The 20,252-nt window shown below is 37.2% G+C and overlaps 1 protein-coding gene across 1 annotated transcript in view; it reads right to left on the bottom strand.

The window, feature by feature from the left end:
* Positions 1-20,252, bottom strand: part of NCKAP5 (NCK-associated protein 5) — a 93,582-nt gene that overhangs the window by 24,475 nt on the left and 48,855 nt on the right. The window contains exons 4-5 of the mRNA XM_009703312.1: positions 18,525-18,563; positions 12,223-12,342 (exon numbers count right to left, since the gene is read on the bottom strand). Coding sequence (XP_009701614.1) covers positions 12,223-12,342; positions 18,525-18,563 — 159 coding nt within the window. The remainder of the gene's footprint in view (positions 1-12,222; positions 12,343-18,524; positions 18,564-20,252) is intronic.

Genomic DNA, 20,252 nt, shown 5'->3' with positions numbered 1-20,252 from the left:
GCTGAGTCTACGAGTCAGATGATAGAAAAAAATGAGGATAAGAATGAAGATATGACAGAAAAACCAAGATGGTCTCAGGAATGGAAAGTAGTATTATGTGAACCAACAAACACAGATGCAAACCCTCAAAAAGCACACAGAACAAATACATTCAGAAGATTTGTTGCAAGTGCTTTATCTGGTTTTGAAAATATGCATGGCCATGGCATTTTTGTAAGAGTGGTGTTACAGCTCCTGTTGAGAGAGTTCATCACATTAATTTAAATCTCCGATAAAGTAAATTAGCTTTTTTATTGCCAGGTTGAACTATGGGGCTATGATTGTTATGTATTGTTAGAATCTAAGTCTTAATGGCTTTTTAGCCCTGTGGTGGTCAAACAGAAACCATCTCAAACCTTCTAAAGGCTATTAAAACATGTGCAGATGTCTGGAAAATTAATACTATTACCTAACTCTAACCTTTTGCCTGTAGGAGGAAAAGGAGAGAGAAGGCTCAGGGAAGATGTTTTAGATCAATACATGGCAACCCAGGAGGGTAAGCACTGTTTCACGTGGAAGTTCACTGGCTGTGAAGAGGTGATTCAAGTGAGCAGATTCATTCTTATTTGGATTTCATTGAAATAATTAATTTACTCAGAAAAATAATTTGAGAGAGATGAGCATAATGTTTACAATCCTTCCTCACTGTTGTTTCCGAAGGTCCAGCAAGCTAGACGCTGTAAAGTTTCATTCATTTAAATGACAAGAGCACAAATTTGTCAAGGTTAATGTTGAACAAGCCATATTTTCCTTGCCTCAGTATTATGCATTTAAAAGGTTTCTCCATCCCTCCATCTTTTTGTTTTTTGGTGTGTAATACTGTTGAAATGTCAGATGGACTGAAAGGAGTTTAAAGGTAGAAGGAGGAGGATTTCAAGAAATACTTTTATCATTAGTTTAAGGCTTTTACATACATATTTTCTCTCCAACTCTAATGCATTGTTTTTGGCTCTGACAGAATAATTTCAAATAAGGAGAGACTTTTTAAGTAGGTTTTCTGGAATACCTGGATACAAAGTACTTTATCCTTTTTCCTCAAAGCACTTACTTGAGGTATGGTTTAGACAGAGTAAGTGGGCAAATTCCCAGCTGGTAAGAATTATTTGCTCCACTTCTTGTACTGAAATTAAAAGAATTTATGCCAGGTCAGGAATTGTCCCATAGACTTACTAAACTTTTGCTGCTTTTCAGAAATAAAGCTTCTAGAGCGTCACAGTGTGCATATGTTATGGTATTTAATTCTTGAAAGTCTCAAATCTGACCGCAAAATCTCCAAATGGCAGTTCAAGTTCTGGAACATTTACTGTGATATACAAAAATCACAGGGCTTGTTTGCAGGACAGAGTACGACTCTGTAGACCTGATGATCTGAGTAAGCATCTCAAGTCCTGGCTTCAGACCTCTGTAATTCCACCGACCTACTCCAGAGTGATAAGAAACCGCAGAAGGATCTCGCAATCAGTATGGCCATGCAAGCCAAGAAGTCTTAATAAGGCTGAAACACAGGTGAGGTGGGAGAGGCAGTGCTGGTACCAACAAGCAGGGTGCATCACCCTGAAAGATATGAGGATACAGACCTGCACTGCCCATGTTCATCTGCACCTCGTTCCTATTGCTGTAGCCAGGAGGAATACCAGGAAATGGAAAATGAGAAATGTCAGTTATTGCTCCTGGGCCAAACTGTGCTCTTGCAGGGAAGGTACACTCCCCTCTAAGCACTATTTAAGACCTGGACTACTCTTGAGAGTGCTAGGCCCTGGCATACAATGGCACTGAAGGGAGTCCCCTCTCCCGCTCTGCAGCCAGTACCAGAGCAGCCTGTTCCCAGGCTCGGAGCAGCTGTGAGTTTTAGCTCTAGCATAGGTGGCCGATGGCTGCAAACCCTTTCGGCAGCTGTCTGTGCTCAGAAGAAGTGGTGTCAACATTTGATTAGGAATCTGTGCCTTTGTGACTTGATCGTTTTTCCATGGTAGATTAAAAGCAGGGCTTAGGAGGTATTATATAGGGATTTCAAAAGGGGTAAGCTCTCAGTTTGGTACCAACTAAGTAGCCAGATTTTTACAAGAGCTCAGCACAATGCCTGAACACCTGAAAGTCTGGTCCCATGTGCATGAAGGACCTAAAGACCTAAATTAAAGTTTAATTCCATTTGTTATTCTCCCATGAACTGGTGAAGACTGGTAATGGAGCCGAGAGTATCCGTATTTCTAAGTATTGCCAAGATCTCCTAAAGGACCATTTAGTGGAATAAATTTAAGTGAGCCTGTAAAATATAGTGCTAATTTCTGATTCATGTTCACACTTGCAGGATCTATAATCCATAATAATTGTGCCTAGACTTGTGCCTGCGTCTGCATCTACCGCACAGGAAAAGTACACAGGGTTTGTTTAGAGAAAATACTGGACTGAATATAAAAATTTAGGATCAAAATACTACAAAAGTAGTTCATCCCTGAAACTGTATACCAGAAAGATGAACAGAAGAGTGGGCATATATTTGAGATTTCTAAAGCACTGATACTAATTCAAGATGCCATTACTTTGGCAGTCTGGTTTCCATACTTCTAATGCAGTAAGATGGAGTTTAATTCATAATGTTGAAGATGCCCTTGTAATGCACACAGGCATCAGCTAGTGACTAACAGAACACAGCTTGCTCACATCCAGAGGAAGCAATGAGCATGAATGCAATCTAAAAATGCTAAAAATACAGAAAGACTCAAGTCTGTCAATATCACATTGTTAAAGATTTAATGACAAAGGTAACTTTTCCTTTTAGCCTGTCCTTATCAAGAGAGATACCCAGATGGTAATTTCAGAGTTAAGGCACTAATGGACTCTTCAGTTTCACTGAGCACCTACGTGCTGATTTTATCTTGCAATACAGTATTTCACATTCTCAGCGAAGTCAACAGAGATTTAGTCAATAGTGTCACGGTCTTTGGATGAGGATTTGAATCTTACGAGTATCCAAACCATCATTAAAGAAGATAGGTCATTTGAGAAACAAAGGAGAACATTAGTAAAATTCAATATTAAAAGATGGAGTTGGTTCAGTAGGTGTTTTATGATTCATTATGAATAACATTTTGTTCTAATTATCACCCCTTTCTTCTATGTGCAGTATCCATAAGAGTATAGAAAACATACAAAGTATATCACAGGAAAATTTTTTTTCATAACAGATGGCAACAGAAAATACCTATTGAGTAATATTATGTGCTAAAAAACACTTAGAATAATGTTAGTTTGATTCATTTGATGGAATGTGTAATTTAAAATTACTAGCAAATTACACCGACCTGATATAATCTGAATAGCTTAAATGTTACCAAGTAGAGTACTTATCGGCATACCTATTTTTAAGTAAAAGAGCCATAATTCCATATCGCTTCATGTCTGTAAAGTGCCACTACACTTAAATAAAGTAACAAAACCACAGTTATAAAGTAAAATATAAATGAAATTTTATATGTATTGTGTAATAATAGATGAAATTAATCCTTTATCTACTGTTATTTGTTTCATATACACACACTTTTGCATAGTTATCCTTCATTTATGTTTCAAAGTCTTAAGAAAACAAAACCAAACTACATACTTAGCTCCATTAGTGCAATAAGAAGAAAATGACACATCTGTAATAATAATAGTTATATTTCTATACTGTTTTAGAATTTCCCTCTTTACCACAACAAGAAGCAGCCCTCTAGATCTTTGAATCATTTAATTTTATGCATTCTTTCGGTATTTCATTTGGGAGTTATGGAATGTGAAATATGCACCATGATCAGAAACAATTATCTAGCACACCTGTTGTTTGTGCATATTGTATTTAAGCAGGGCTTGCAGTGGCTACTATTTTATTCCACTGTGATATCCAAAATGGGGAGGCTTTACAAGTTGACCTGATGACATGAACTTGCATTTTTATAGGTAACACGTAGCTTGTATGGCGTGATAACATTAGAACAAATCCATGCTAATTTTTGCTACCAGAAAGTCAGTGAGAAAGATTTTGCCATTTAGAAAGGAAACCTGAATGAATGACTCTTGACTTAAATACACCAAATACATGTAGAACAAATTGTAAATTTCAAAACCAGAAAGATATCAGACAAAAAAATGGATCTGTTGGTCACACAAAACATAAACACATGAGTAACTCATAGAGCTTTCACAAAGTTCACAATCTAGAGTAAAGGCTGCCTCTAACCACCCTCTATACATACACTTGACCATTTATGCAGGGATTTACATGATAAGTTGCCAATACATCTTGCTAATACATTCAGCAAACACAGCAGGCTGAAATAGCATCCAAGAGGTTAAGCATTGTTATAGGCTCAATATAACTGCGTGGAATAAAAAAGTGTATCTTTTTAATGCTTATTAGAAGTTTGAAGCACAGGGCAAAATTGGAAAGGAGTATAGCAATACTATTTCACATTGTGGAACTCCTTCCTTTTTTTCTTAAATTTGTTCCCATACTGAATGTACACAGTAATAGGAAAAACCATGACAAACATTCTTTTACTTAATGAGTCTGCCCACATACTTGCTTAGGGTTTTAAATGCCATATTGGATTCCTGCCATCAAATGTATCATCACTGATAATAAAAATCTATGCATAAAATAAAGAGAAATCTATGGTTCACCCAGTGTCAGTTGCATATTTTTCTTTGTCTAAAAAACAGGCAGTAAAATCTTACTTTTGTTGTTAAGGTCTGTCACATCATTACAGCCCCATGGTTTTCTTGACACATTTTACTCTGAAAAACTGTCTTTGCTCTTCAGAACAATGCCTATATATTTCTTCAAAACTTAAAAAATATTGCCCTCCTCAGTCAAAATCATTCATAAATACTTTACCAAGGATCACTTGTGGCTTTCCTAAATATTATTTGCTCATTTGATTTACTGGTTCTGGTATCTCTGTAGCAATTTATCATCATTAGGATAATGGAAAAAGGCCATTTTTAGATTTGGTATCTGAAAATCATATATTTAAGATTTTAGCACAAAATACCATGCTTGTGTAGATATGGAAAGCCTTTCAGTGCTTTTCTTTGGAACCTCTCAAGGCTAGTTAAACTACTTGGACATATGAAATCCTAGCAGCTGGGGTCAATTTTCTCTTAAAAGCATTATCATTCTTATCAGAACTACACACCTAGTGAGCTTTAGTTAATATTTTTGTTTGAGAGTAAATTGGTAAGAACTTAGGTGCTGAAATATGGGACAACATTCTGACAAGAAAGGAGATTACCAAAACACAAATTACAGATGGAGCAGACCTAACTCCCTCATAATAAAATACTGTCCTCCACTGAACCTCTAGCTGTGTTTTGTTCGCTTTATTTTAAATGTTGTGAGGGATACTGCCCTCTCTCTCTTCTCATAGATCATGCCAAGGTCTACAACAAAAATTTTTGTGATGTTCCTTTATCAGCCTGAATAAGATTTAGATCCAGCAAATCATTTTGGCAAACGTTTTATTTGAAGAATGAAAGTTTTATAGTTTCTCTAGTCAGAAAAGGGCACATCAGGATTCCCCCATGTTACAGACTGGTGTTCCTGAGGGACAAGAAAAGCCATCTCATCCTTTTCACTCAAGGGATCTCACAAAGCTTTCTTGGAGGTCTACACACCACAGCCATGTTATACATATCTACAAGTGTAAGTCCCTGTGACTGGAGATGCCCTGCAGAGAGCCACTGCTGCGGATTTCATCCAATGATTCCCAGTGCTCTCCCAAACATCTGCTTATCTCAGATATTAACAGATATCCAGCCCAATTCTTTCAGGTATTATGCTGCTGCTGCTCATCAAAACTAGAAGTCATATGCCTTAGGGAGGTTAGATGGAGTTTCTTCAAAGGGAGATATTTCCTTTCCTTCTCTCATCACTGACTCTGGTCACCCATTCATCTAACCAGTAGGCTCTCATGAATACTTTATTTCTGTAATGTTTCTTCAGCATATATTTGGAGTTGCAAACAGGGCAAGTAAGAAATAGGGTTCATAATGTATTATTACATGTTCATGATTTAAGGTGAGATGAAATACAGAGATTCGAAGCTTTGTATTTCTGTCTTCTCAGACATTGTTGGTGAGTGAGGACACAACAGAAATAGAAAGTAGGTACCAGTTTACTGAGATGATGCAAGACTGGAAATAACGACATCAGCATCTTCACATGGAGAAATATTCCTTTAACTTGTTCCTGAAAGTCTCAAAAATATTTGAGTGCTCCTTACTAAATGACTATCTTGATTCCTGATACACAGAAGCATTCTTATTATTTCTCACTGCTACAGGACCGGATGCTTTTTCTTGGGACACAATCTTCATGCCACTAATTGTGCACCTTTGGTAGCCTTGATCTGGAGAAAGCACTCCAGCAGGGCTACAGCCTGAAATCTTTTGAGAACTGCAAATGGTGTAAAAACCACCACCTTGTTTCCTAGTAGGTGCTCTACTGGCAATGTCATTCTTGGATAAAGTTTAATGTACTAGTTTAAACTTAATATTCTCAAATGTGCTTTAAATTTATGTGATTACCTTTTTGTCTGTTGATACAACCCTTGAGATTGTCGTAACTTTTAAGTAGTTTTCCATTACTGCTGAAACAATTAGATCTGAAATTAATTTCTCCTTCAAGCCACCAGTCCCGATTCCTGAGTAAGTAAATATCACTACAGATACTGTGACACCTGATTTATATTTATATGTTTACTGAGAAGAGAAAGGCAGAGTTTGTTCTGGAGCTGGAACTTTTCAGAAGATTTGCAAATAAGAGTGCCCTGACAATTTGATGGATACAAAGGAACAAATGTGAAATAAGAAAATAAACAGGTCAACTGCAGGAGTTTCAAATTTTCAAATACAGTATGCCGATCTTCGTCTCAAGTCTGCCTGCTTTCTGAAGTGCCTGAAAGCACAAGGCAGGACTAGTAGCTGGCTTCTGTAAGATGGGAATTATACTGCTGCTCAGCATATAACAATGCAGTTATTTGAATATTTGGACTGCTGACAAACTGTTTTGTAACTGTGTGTGATGATTAGCTTTAATTTCAAACTCCCAAATACCTACTTTCTGAAATACTTAAGTATTTCCTATATCTGACTGCTGGAAAGCAACGCAGCTTCACTTTTAACATTCTGCATTCAGACATCATCATGTCTAACGAAGTCTGAACCAGAGGTCAGACTCTGAGGCCAGATATTCCATCTCCTTTTGTCAGGTGTTAGGGCAATTAATTGCCCTCTTTTTCTTCCCATATATAATAATGTCATTGGTGCAATTTACCCCTTCCTGCTAAGTTGTACAACTGTTTCCATCTAAGTATGTACAGCTACACTCTATCTCATATGTCAGGGCATAGTTGTCAGGTTATTAAAAGAGCTAATATCAATGCAGTTATAACAAAGTAGTTATTATTTAAATTAACCTTCTGAGAATTCAGCAGACTGTGCTGCAGCATTCTAGGCAAAATATTAGACATAAAATTAAACAATGTGGATGGTCCATGAGTAATAAATGGAACTAATCTAGTCAGAGAAACACAAGGAGAAAATAGATGCTTCAAGAGCCCTCCCTGCTTTGTTCTGGGGTTGATAAAGTAGAATTTTTATGATGGAAATAAAATGGCAATGAAAATATAGTTTAGGATCAGATATATTGTAAATCTTACAATTAGAAATATTATTTTATACTTTCTCAACTATGAAAATTTTATTAGTTATTTAATCAAATATATCAACTCAATAAATGTTGCTACTTGCCACTTTTTAACACCTTTCACTGAAGATTCCCTGCATGCTTTCTAAAAAACTGTGACACTAACTCTTTGGGTGAAAAGTGAAAGCAAGACTTCATCCATGGGAACAATTCAGCTAACAAACATGCTGAATTTATGTAAATTGAGATACATAAAATAAACAAATTACAGCGATATCTATCAGAAGGCAAACCTTGACTGCTGTTATCCTCAGTAACTTTATACAAGTCATCACTGCTGTAGAAGAAGGATATGTAATATCAGAATCAGGTTCAATGTCATTAGTTATATGTTCAGGTATGAGTTGAAAAAGAGGGCTAACTAGAAGAAAAAGATCTGTGAAAAGATCTGTGTCTCACGACTGAGCAGGCTATACCAAATAGAGTCAAAACAAGCCTGTCAGACGTCATAGCTAAGAACAAAAAAAACCACTGTAGTTTGGTGATTTGAGTAGTTTAAAGTTTCCCTGAAGAAAACATTTCATCATTTAGAAAAAATAAGGCAAAGACAGAAATACTGATACTGACATTTACATTTAAAAATATTTCATAGATGCTATACATGGCCATGGGCGAAGCAGAAGTGCTAAGTTTCATGTAAAGCTTCTTATTCCTACTCTTGCATCCTCTCTTTGGATTTGTCTTGTCCCTTCAGCCACCTTCTGTGTATCACCTCCACAGATTTCTCTTTTCACTTCCAATCAGTTTTGCTCTGCTCAATTTTAAATCTTTGTCTATTATTCCCAACTATTTCTCCCACTTGCAGATGAAATACAAGGCAGCTCATTAAAATGGAGTTCCTGGTTTTCTATCCCAAACTCCTCTCGCTATGACAGGCAGAAATTAATCTCTTTTTAGCAACCACATTAACTGAGGAAAATGAAGGCTGCTTGGGCAGAAGCTATTCTTCTGTGCTAGGTTTTAACTAAAACTATTGCTCTTCCTCAGATGGTGCTGAGACAGAAGCACTTTTCCAAGACTTTGTCATTTTAAGAAAGCTGTTTCAGAGGGAAGATTGCCTGAATAAAATAAAATAAAAACCAAAAACCACCAGGTGATCAAGCTCCTCCTTATTTATCTACCCTAATTCTGGCTCTGTAAATCACACACTTCAGCTAGAAAGAATGTCCCCAGAAAGATAGGGCAGCTCTTAAAATTGTCTACAATATCAAAGAGGTGACAAAAAAGCATCTGAGTTATCTCTTTCTCCTCCTTACATTTTGCATCAGAGACTGCATTACTTAATCTTTTCATGACACGAGTGACATATCCTCTGTGTCGCTCCCTACAAGCAGTAAGCACATCAAAATTTCTAGTAGTAAAGAACTTACATGGCAATATACACAATCACATGCCACAAGAAAACACATGTATTTCTTTTAAAATATTATTAGGCCCTTCAAGTTCACAAGTACTTAGACTTCTCGTACATGCATGAAAGTGTAATAGTTATAATAATATTTTTACAGTGAAGGATCCCTGAAGCAGTCATGAAAACCCTACTACATGAAATTTTTTTTTTTAAATTGGTAGCAATCATTTTTTCTTTTGAACTATGTGAGAAGCATGAGGGAAAACAACACAGTGCAATCAGTACGGTATACGGGTCATTACTCTGCCGTCAAATTCAAAACATTTGTAACAATCTTTTCATTGAAAAAAAAAGTGAATTATCTGATTTCTAAGAAGACACATGAATCATATTACTTGCTTAAAATCAAATATACAAAAACTCTAGGGTTTGGTGAAATCTGTTCTAATTTTTTAAATTTTTTTAAAAAGAAATCTATATTTCTGTTAAAATCTGAGATGTCAAGAATGTTTATGGTTTAAAAATAAGCTTACTCTTTAATACAAGAGTCTTCTAATGTCAATTATAGAATAATTTGATGGTAATATACAACGAAATCACAGAAGCTGATATGCAGAAAAAGTAACTAATATTATTTATTTTTAGCTTATATCCTCTTCTGCAGCATTCTTCAAAATTCATAGTTCTACTGAGTGTGAATACTCCTAGGATGAGATCAGCACTAAATAAAACGAAACTGTATTGTATCAGAGGGTACAGGAAAGGTGAAATTAACACCGTGTGTCGAGTTCGCCCCGCTCCCCCCCAGTTAGCAGTATTTGCCCATTCACTTTGATAAGGGTCATGATTTAACAGGAATGTCCTTAATCACATATTTAGTACTCTTCTGTAGAGTGACAGATTTAAACAAATATTTAGCTACTGCTCTAAATCTGGGATATATGCATTTCCAAGATGACATAATCCGGACTGTGCTTCAATTCTATGCAGGCACACCACAGTATTTGCTTAATTTCAGTCCTAAGGAAACACAATTCTTCAGATTTTACATCTCAGACTGCAAGATCACAGACGACACACCATTTATTCAAGTCTGGAGTACCGTTAGAGGATAAATAAATTTCTGTAAACACAAATTTACTGGGTTTTTTTTTGGGTAAAAAATTATATATGAAGTGTTTTAACAGAAGTTCTTCATTTTCTGATGTACACTGCAACTTGTTCTCTGTTTTTTTTCCCCAGGGGGGTTAAAAGCTGTTGATAGCAAGAATAGGGACATAACAGCAAATTTTGCTGCTGTCTGTGAGACTCAGTCTTTGTGAATGATCTTAATTCTCTTTCTTCCTCAGCCAATAAAGACAAAGCAAGTGAAAAGGGGGAAAAAAAATCTATACACATTAGTTCCTGCCAAACTGTGCACGAACAATGATCTAAAATAGTTTGAATCCCTCAGGAAAACCTGCTGGATCATTTGGCTCTTTCTTCCACTTGATGCAGGTTCATTTCTTTCAACTGCTTTCACAGCTGTGACACAATCCAGTTCCAAGGAACTCAAGTCAAAGCACTGACCCCACTTTTCAGATGCTATCTAACACTTCTATAACATTCCGAGAATAACCTGGCTTTATTGTTGGCACACAAGGAATTGGGAAGAGCTGAAATCTGAAACATCTGAAATAAAGAATGTGCAATGTACGACTTCTATGCAATTTAACCCAGTAGTAACATAGACTAGTGTCAGGCACTTTGGAAACAGAAAAAAGAAAGAAAGAAAGGAAAAAAACAAACCAGGAAGAAGGAGCTGGTGAAGTGACTGTCAAAAGCAGAAGTGAGCAATGAAGGTCCATGCTGTGGTGGATGTGTCAGAAACTCTGAATGGATAAAGATAAATCAGTCCTACACAGGACTCCACGAAGGATGAACAAACAGGAAAGAAAGCAGGGGGCAAGGGAGAAGAAATCAGAAGAGACGATCCTGACCTAGCAATACCTAAATCAACACAAAATCAAGGGACAGAACAAGAACCTGAGAATAACACAAGAACCGAGATCCCTGTGATGGTGACCTGGCACCACTCCGCCTGTGCTTTAGAGTTTCACAGTAAATAAGTATAGGTATTTGCCCTCGCTGTGGGGATTCCCCTGTCTTTAAGCACCAGTTGGAGGGCAGACCCTGCAGACGAGAGTTAGCAGCCCTCAGTTGTCGAGCAACAGTGTGAGGGCCAGACCTTACTTTGAGATACAGATGCACAGCATCAGAGGATTTAAATAAGATACACATTTAATATCACTCACCTAGCTGACATGACCCAAATTTCTCCTCCAAAATGAATGAATTCTTCTCTAATAAGAAATAACACATATTGCTAAAACCAGAATTTGCCCTACTGTTTGAAACCTGCAAAGTATTTCATTAGTCCTCATTTACTGTTCTCCTAGCTCACGGTCAGATTTGTTGGAACTTCTGCAAAGCAATTCTACTTCTACAAAAGGATGACAAAGCGTTGGATTCATTCACAGTAATGGACTTTGCCAAATGAAAAGGGATACTGAAACATCTCTTATTATTCCAGAACAGCAAAGGAGTGGGAGATGGGTCAATTGGTTTCTCAGCTATATCCTCCCATAAAACATTGGGGGAAAAAAAAAATCACTCTAAGCCTGTGAAGATGAACTTGAGTCCTTGTAACACATATGGCAAAAGTTAAATAAATGGGCTGTCTTCTCACAGGAAATTACACTGTTCACCATCAAGCAGAATGTTAAGGAATCTGAGCTTCTCCCCTGCAGAGGGATAATGAACCCGTATCATTCCATTTATCATAGTGAAGAAGCACCTAAAAAAGTAAGTTACTCTGCAGGTGTGCTCCTCTCTCCACATTTGCACATAATGTGTAGTCATAGTTCATTGGCTTACACTTTCAGTTTCAACGGTATCAGATTACACGTAACGGATATTCTTCTAATATATTAAATCTATCAACTGTCATTTCCCACTTATTGACATAACCTTAAAAAGAAGAAAAATATTTTATATTTGTAAGAAATAAAAAGCTCATAGCTTGCTTTCTGCAAAGGCCATTTCCTACCTGAAGAAGAAGGTCAGAAGCTGGTTTGACTTTCTGCTGGAAAAGCACACTTAATGTTCGATTCTGTTGTTCCAAATCAAAAACTCTCGTTTTCAGCTTTATACATTCCTCTCTCAGATCCTGCAGCACAAGGGAAAATAGGAAGATTAGAAAGCAGGTAACAGAAGCACTTAAAAAGCTCTAAGTAATGTCAGATACTAGGAAGAAATACGTATACAACTTTTAAAATAGTACAAATCAGAAAAACGTGCTACTTCATTTTCTCTGGTTGTTTGATCATCACACGATAACATTGAAAAAATACTGTAATAAGAAAGAGTAGTAATCTGACACATCCTTTTGGAGTTTCTGTTAGTATAAAAAGTGACTTTGCTAGCAATGTGTTTCATTTTGCAGCTGATGCAAAGCAGAAAGCAGCAATTAAGATATGAATATTGTAATAAGCTTAAGCTAAAGAAAAAGCATAAGCTATACCAAACCAGGAAGAAGTTCAAAGTGGTACTGTGTCTTCAAGGTACTCTTCTGAAGTCTGATCCCCTCCTTGCTTTTTCTGGAATAACCAAGTCAGCATTGCTGGCTGGATGTTGTGAATGGTCTGTATCTTCCCTACTGTAACTTGCCACTGTAGAGCTGGCTAGGCCGTAGTAAGACGTTGGAACACCAGACACGTGGTAATATGATCCTGCCTGAGATTTTCAACATGAGGTACCAAAAAGCCTTAAAATAGGCCATTAGAAGCAGAGGTGGAGTGTAAAACCTCTGCATCTTAAGGCACAAGGCATTACTGTCAAAACCGAAAGATGCAGGTCTTTTAGCCAAGGCTGAGTCAGGTTCATCATGAACAAGCCATTAACGGCTTTCAGATACAGCAAATATCTATCTATCTATCTATCTTCAATGTAAGACCTGCTTTTCCTGGCCACTTGAAGCAACACAGGATTCTATTAGAAAGAGGATTTTGGAGAGAGAGCAGAATCTGACACTCAGCCCTTTAACATAATTTGTGCAGTTGTCCATTTTGAGGTGTGAGAGCTTCATAAATCAGGACAGGTAGTCTCCTAATAAAGATTACATATAAAAATAATAAGCTGCAGCCATATCTAGCTTTATTTAGAAAAAAAATGTAAATCTCAAAAATACTTTCCCATGTTCCTTTAAATTTAGGACAGTTGCTGCCCTGTGGTATTGCCTAGCTGATAATACTTTCCACCATATGAAGGTGGAGAAACAGGCCTCTGGATCCCCATATGCTGTCCTGTCAATACCATTATCAACATGATGACCTGGCTTTATGAGAAAAAAACTCAAGAGGAGGAAATTGCATTCAGATGTAGCTTAAATTCTTGCCTACAGTTGCCCTAGTCTCCACTGTAACCAGCACTGAGGTTATAAGAGGTGATACACAATAAAATAAGTTAATCTTGAGACTTTCAGAAAGTTGTAAACATCTTTTTATGTATATAATATGTATCAGATTTTATGATACTAGTAGATGAATGCAGTTATTTTCTCTTGATAGTTTCTTAATATTTGTTTTAGGTGGCTGTCAAGTGGCTGTTCCGAGTAAAATTGCCAGAGCCTTCCAACATGATTTCCAAAAAATCTTGAGTTTCAGGTTTTGTAAAGCCCTAAAACTTTGATTTCTGTCAGTGAGACCTCTTATCTCTGGTCTTGCACAAGGCAAGCTGTATTAGGAAACTGCAAGCATCAAGATCCATCATTATCTGCCTTTCACAAATAATCAGATAATTTAAAACAGAGCCTTAGCTGTTAACAGTGTTTACCCATCATTATCTGCCTTTCACAAATAATCAGATAATTTAAAACAGAGCCTTAGCTGTTAACAGTGTTTAACATTTCAATACCACTAAGTGCACTGGAAAGGGAAAAATGATTCACAGAAACTAACAAGGTAGAAAAAATTTAAATCTTAGCAACGCCTCTGCTCAAAACCTTCCCATCTTACAGTTTTAAAACTGTAAGATTTATGCTTCAAACTTTAGACTTTCTGTAAAAAGTGAAATATAAGAGAGTAGATAGATATAAGATAGTAGATAGTAGATTATCCGTCCAGTTTTCTGGTAAAATAAAGTCTGAGTTCAGAAAGTTGAAGTCCTAAAATTACCAATTAATATAACTACCACATGTCTGAAGCATATAATTCCTCTCCTGTGGGCAAAAAGACCAGCTATTAAGATAGTAACCTCCCAAATATCTCGGGTATTCCTACGGTCTCACTATGGCAATATCTACGCATCTCTCTATTCTGACTTTCTCTTCAGTATGAGACTCACTCTTCTCCAAAATGGGATTCAATGCCGCCACCAGAGGTTCCAGAAACACACTGCTCTTCCTCTGAAGATGCTGCTTCTGTTTTAACACTTAATTCACTTTTTTATTTCATTGATGAAAATGAAGAAGTAACTTTCATAGAGAACCCAGCATAAAAAGGTATTCTCCTGAATACACTCCTGTGGAGGAGAGTAATACGCAAAGAGCAGATACACAGATCACAAACCCATTTCATTAAGTGGTGTAACTCAAATTTCAAACTGCTGATCCAGGTCTTATATGGGAAAAAAAAAGGAAAAAAAATCCACTTCCCAGCAGTCCTATCATCATATGAGAAGTCTTTGTGTGGAAGGAGAAAGAATGGATGCTTCCAGTAACTATCAGAGCATACAGGTTTGTCTCAAATAATTTTGTTGTTTTCCTGACTTCTTAAATTTCCCAGAGGTAAAATTTTCTAATAGTCAGTGGTAGAAAACCCATATAATTTTGCTACATAGAATTGTGAAATTTTGCTGCGTGGCTAATTCAGCACAAATCTCAATTTAATATAGTTTCTCCATAGTCACAGTAAAAAAAAGCCTCTCATATTAGAGAAATTCTATATGTATTGTAACAAATTATATACTTGAAAAGTGCACATTTAAGACTGTAATTCCATTTCAAGGTTTCAGTGACATTGATAAATCACTCAAGTTTTGCTCACTCAATTTGTGTCACTAGAATCTCTCGGTGGAATCACAGTCTTTCCACATACTGGCGAGTACACAGTGCTTTATTCATTACATTACAGCATGTACTTAATTTAAACGAAAATTAGTCCTTGAGGGACAATTTCAAATTCACAGCAAAGCCTACGCAGTATGTGTTACTGTACAAAATCACTCTTCTCCATTTTCTGGAAGTGCTCAGCTTTTCTTCATGTCTCACTATGCCCCAGAGGTGTGTTATCTCACTGTGGCATGACTGGCTCTGTCTTACTGCTTAGCTGCACGACGGTAGATTTATCTGTTTACTAGTTACTATTTGGATTCTGATATCTACCTACTTGGGACTAGTGTGAGGAGTCCAATTTCCTCTTTATTGTATGCTATTGTGTTCCTGTCTTCTCTTATAAAAGGACTTGTATGACTGGTGTCAGGAGCACTGTAACAGTTAATGTTCATTAGCATTTAGAAGAGTACCCTCTTTCCTCTTTCTGTGGATATTAAATTAGCTGTTATTACTCAGTAATAGGTAAGCAGCTGTTAAATCCCATCAATACTAAGTAAATCACTTTATTAAACGTATTCAAATCTGTTTTTATTGTATCCATATGAACTCCTTGGTTCCTACGGGTTTGGGAGGATTAATTACTGAGAAAGTATGTAGTCATCAAAATGTCTGACGCCTTTGCAAAGGGACTCAGGAAGGTCCTCTCTTCATCTGCGAAACAACCATAATATTCCCAAACTAGAGATTAATATATTGAGATTAACCGTCTGGTAAATATTTAATCACATATGGTTTTATATTACAAAACGTGGATGAGGTTTTTGTGTATATTAATATGAAAAAATGAAAAAATTTCCATTTACGCTATATTGAAACACAGATTTGGCATTTTTTTCAAAATAGCTGAAGTTATGTTTCTAAAAGGTGTTACCGCAACAGCTCTGCAGACTGCAGTCCTCTGGTGATACACAGACCATACAGCATATGTGTATACAGAGTACAGGAAGAGTAATACGGCACAGATAGCAACAGTGCAAGCTTCCCCATATGTTGTGGTTTGCGCAAATCACCTCCAAGCTACAATACTTCCAATTGCTGTAAGGCAATATCCTTCTTCCAGAGTAAAAGGCTTTGTAGTGCATCCAAAAAACATGGGATTGAACAATGATACTTTCAACCCTAACTTGCGGTAACAGTTGCATGGCTGTTTTGTGGTCACAGCTGTCAGGTGAAGAGATTTAGGGAACGTTATTACTTCTGGATTTCTGATGCTAACTTGGGCCACAGAAATGTGTTATCTATGTAATGGGCAACTGCACCCTCCAGAGTCTTGCATCACTCACCTACAGGTCACCTGGAGATCTCTGCCTCCAGGGCAGGCTATCCAACAGCAGACTTAACGGGGTCAGAACACCTCCCTGCGCATTTTTTAATCTATCCAGAATGTCATAAAATTGACTCACAAAAAATCTGCCCAATAAGGAGCTGAAAAGGGTATCCAGCCTTCTCCTTGATGTGCAGATGGCCAAATGCAACTTTCTGCACCTAGTTACCATTCACTTAGGTGCAGATGGTTATGGATGTGGATGTTTGTCTATCCTGCTGCCAGGGCACACTCCCCACTTTCAGGAGTTTAGTTGGCAGAGTTCAAGGTCATCTTGTTCATGTTTGAACCACACAGCAGCCACCTTGCAGCTACACCTGCACCCAGTCTCCTGCTTCCCTGATCCTGAGCTGCGTTCTGAGCTCCTGGCTTGTCTTTGCTCGGACCTGCCTCCTCCCCATGGACTTGTCCAGTGAACACAGAACGGAGGCTGACTCTGATCCTTGCCTCCAGGTCTGACCCTGACACTTGGTGCTCAGCATCCTGCCCGCCCTGCTGTCCCCCTTAGTCCCTGCTCACTCCCTTTGGAGGGGGCATTCTGAATGATGTTCTGCTGTTCTGAATGATGTCCATAATGGAAACTTTGGAGACAGTCCTCAAAATCTATTCCAGTACTTTGCTATATTTGCATCTAGAAAGCTTTTGGGCCTGTGGCAGAGGTTTTTGATTATCTTAACTTTGTGGCTTCTGCTGCATTTTAAGAACATTATTTCTTGTCCTGTCATTCAGTGTAGACAAAACAGTTTATATTCTTCTTTGCACTATCTGCACTAGAAGACTGTATTTATGTCTCTATCAGACTTGTCTTTTTAAAGCTAAATGATCCAAAGCATTTTAATAATGCCACATTCATCAAGTGGTCTAGATCTCACAAAGGATCATTTCATGAATATTGAAGGATTCATAGCTTATTATTATAGACCTTTATATTTTGTTTGCCCACCCCCCTCCCCCCAACAAAATGACATCATGGAATCATGTTCAACTCAAAGACCACCTTTTTGTAGAACTGTCCTACCAGTTATTCCCTACCCTCTCTGGGCAGCTGATCATTTCTGCTTATATGTATTACCTTGCTTTGCTCTGTGTTTAATTTCATCTTACTTTTTTTCCGGATCAATTCTTCATATTAGCAAGCTAATTTTCAATTTTAGTCCTCCCACTAGGTTCTATATGAAACAATCATACTTCATATCCAACCACTGGGAGTGTGAACGGAAACTTCAGACAGGACTTGATCCACAACAGATCTTTATAGGAGCCATAGTGAATCTTTTCATTCTACCAGGTTTGCAATCACCCTACAAGAATTTTGCTGGTGCAGTACTTCCCTGGCTTACTTAGGAGAATGGAGCACGAGGACATGAAAAGGTTTTTTAAGTCAAAATACATGTTCTCTATTGCTAGTCCCCATCCCCCATGTAGAGAGGTTGAATCCCCATTCTACACATGGAGCCCTCTGTTTGACTCAGGGAAGCACAGGCCCACACCAGGAAGCCTTTCCTTCCACTGAACATGAGTGAGCGTGCCAACTATTGACATGCACTGTACTGTATTTGTTTTACGTTCCACAGGAACGGACTATGGGAGCAACATAACTTATTATGGATAGGGAATGGAAAAATCACCATCTAGGGGAAAGATTTTCAGATGCTATTGTCTCAATATAGGGAAACAATAAAAATTGGATATGGGTCCTATATGATCAAGCCTTAAAGATGTACAGTCTCACAGATTTTTATTCACTTTGATTACAAAAAACTTGACTTTGGGCCTGACATGTGGCAGCCTTGGTAATTAAATGAGTCAACATAATTTAAAAAAATGTACACTATATAAGAATATACATCTCTCAAATGAACAATGAACATCTGCAAGCTTTACGTTATACCACAATATCCAAACCACAACTTACCTTTTGAGTAAGTAGAGCCTGAACAACCTGATTAGCTACCTGAAACAAATAAATAAAATAGTTAAAGTATGACACCATGTGCATTTATGCATAAAAATACCTTATTTTCTTGCTTTGACATCACTTTCCATCTACAACCACCACCAATTCTAGTAAGAATACATGAAATGCACATTAACTACTTTCGCGCTAGTCCTCATTACAAACCAACATGTATTGCATGAAATACAGTATGATATGACGGACATTTGGTTAACTTCTGTCATCTCTCTTTGAACTAGATTAAACTTCCACAGTTCTATATGCAGCTGGTGCGCATCAGCACAGATTGACTGCATCCACTAGAGCTGATTTTTACCAGCCGAGGATGGAATCCTGAATGTTTTCATGAGGTTTAATTGTTTCTTGATTCAATATTGACAAAATGGTACATCCATCATGACAAGCAGAAACCATGAAGTGCCACAGAAAATTAAAGTACCTACTGTCATCAGAACTTGGTTGGAAAGCATTCACACCACATAGCATAATTGACTTGAATGAGATTACACACCATTGATTAGTAGAACTATATATTTAACAGCGAATTTTTGAAGTTATTTATTTTATACATCCTTTCTAATTTACATTCACCAGTAGGCACAGGGGCAGGCAAGGGGAAGAAGAAGAGACAGAAAGATTTTCTGTTGATGATGCCTAACTTGTATGTTAGGTTTCTAATGTAACTTAAAACTACACACGCATATGTTATCACACAATGTGTTTGCCTATATTTTTGCTCTTGCATTTAGACAGAGCAGCTAAAGACCTCACTCTATGCAAAAAGAGACAGTAGTTATGATTTCTGGTTTGATTTTGGATTTCAGAAATTACAGTGAAGCACATCCAGATATCACCAACTCTCCATTGATTCTTCTTACTCTTGGCAAATTAAAGAAAAAAACTCACACCATTGATATGAACTGAGCTGTGAGGAAAGAGTTGAAGCTAATTCATTTCTGTAAATAATTCAGTTCTGTTAGATCCAAAAGTTATATTTGATTCATACTCTTATAAAATTGCATAGTATCAATTTTTTTCTCCAAACTGGTCCCTAACTTACGGCAGTCCGTGGAACAATGGTCCCATAAAATAGCTCTACACATGACTTAACAGAAGACACAAACTAATACTAGAACAGCAATAACCAACACAAGCAAATATGTTACAGTTTTGAAAAAACATGTGCCTTGCCCTATAGGCTTTCAGGATCTACATCCGACAGTGTTCCTTCTGGCATGTACTTTTAACGTCTTTTTGCTCTACCTGAAAATTGAACAAACCATATTGAATGCATTATTTCTTTACTTTCTGATATGGAGTTACTTCACCAAGGAAGAACTAAAAGGCTCTTTGAAGTGTGTACTAGTCACTCACAACAGAATAGCCTGTGAAACTACTCCGATAGCTTTATATATTGCACAGAGGAGTGTAAATGGCATAATCTTATGGGGAAAAAACTGAACTTGCTGATGCATGTGTGACAAATTTTCCATCTTTGAGTGTATGAGGTTAGGAACCTAAATGAAAATACCTGCCAGTGATCCATAGTTCCCATAGATCTCAATTAAGAGAGAGATGTAACTAGTTTCTTTACAAAATGAAGTTATTTTATTCTGGTATCTAGCAACTTGGCAAACTGTGTTGCTATCACCATTCAAAGATTTTGAGGTCTGTATTCTTGGTTTT

Source organism: Cariama cristata, unplaced genomic scaffold (assembly GCF_000690535.1).
Source record: "Cariama cristata isolate BGI_N322 unplaced genomic scaffold, ASM69053v1 scaffold5377, whole genome shotgun sequence".
NCBI lineage: Eukaryota > Metazoa > Chordata > Aves > Cariamiformes > Cariamidae > Cariama > Cariama cristata.
The sequence above is the reverse complement of the archived record's forward strand: the minus strand, read 5'-3'. Positions and strand labels throughout refer to the sequence as shown.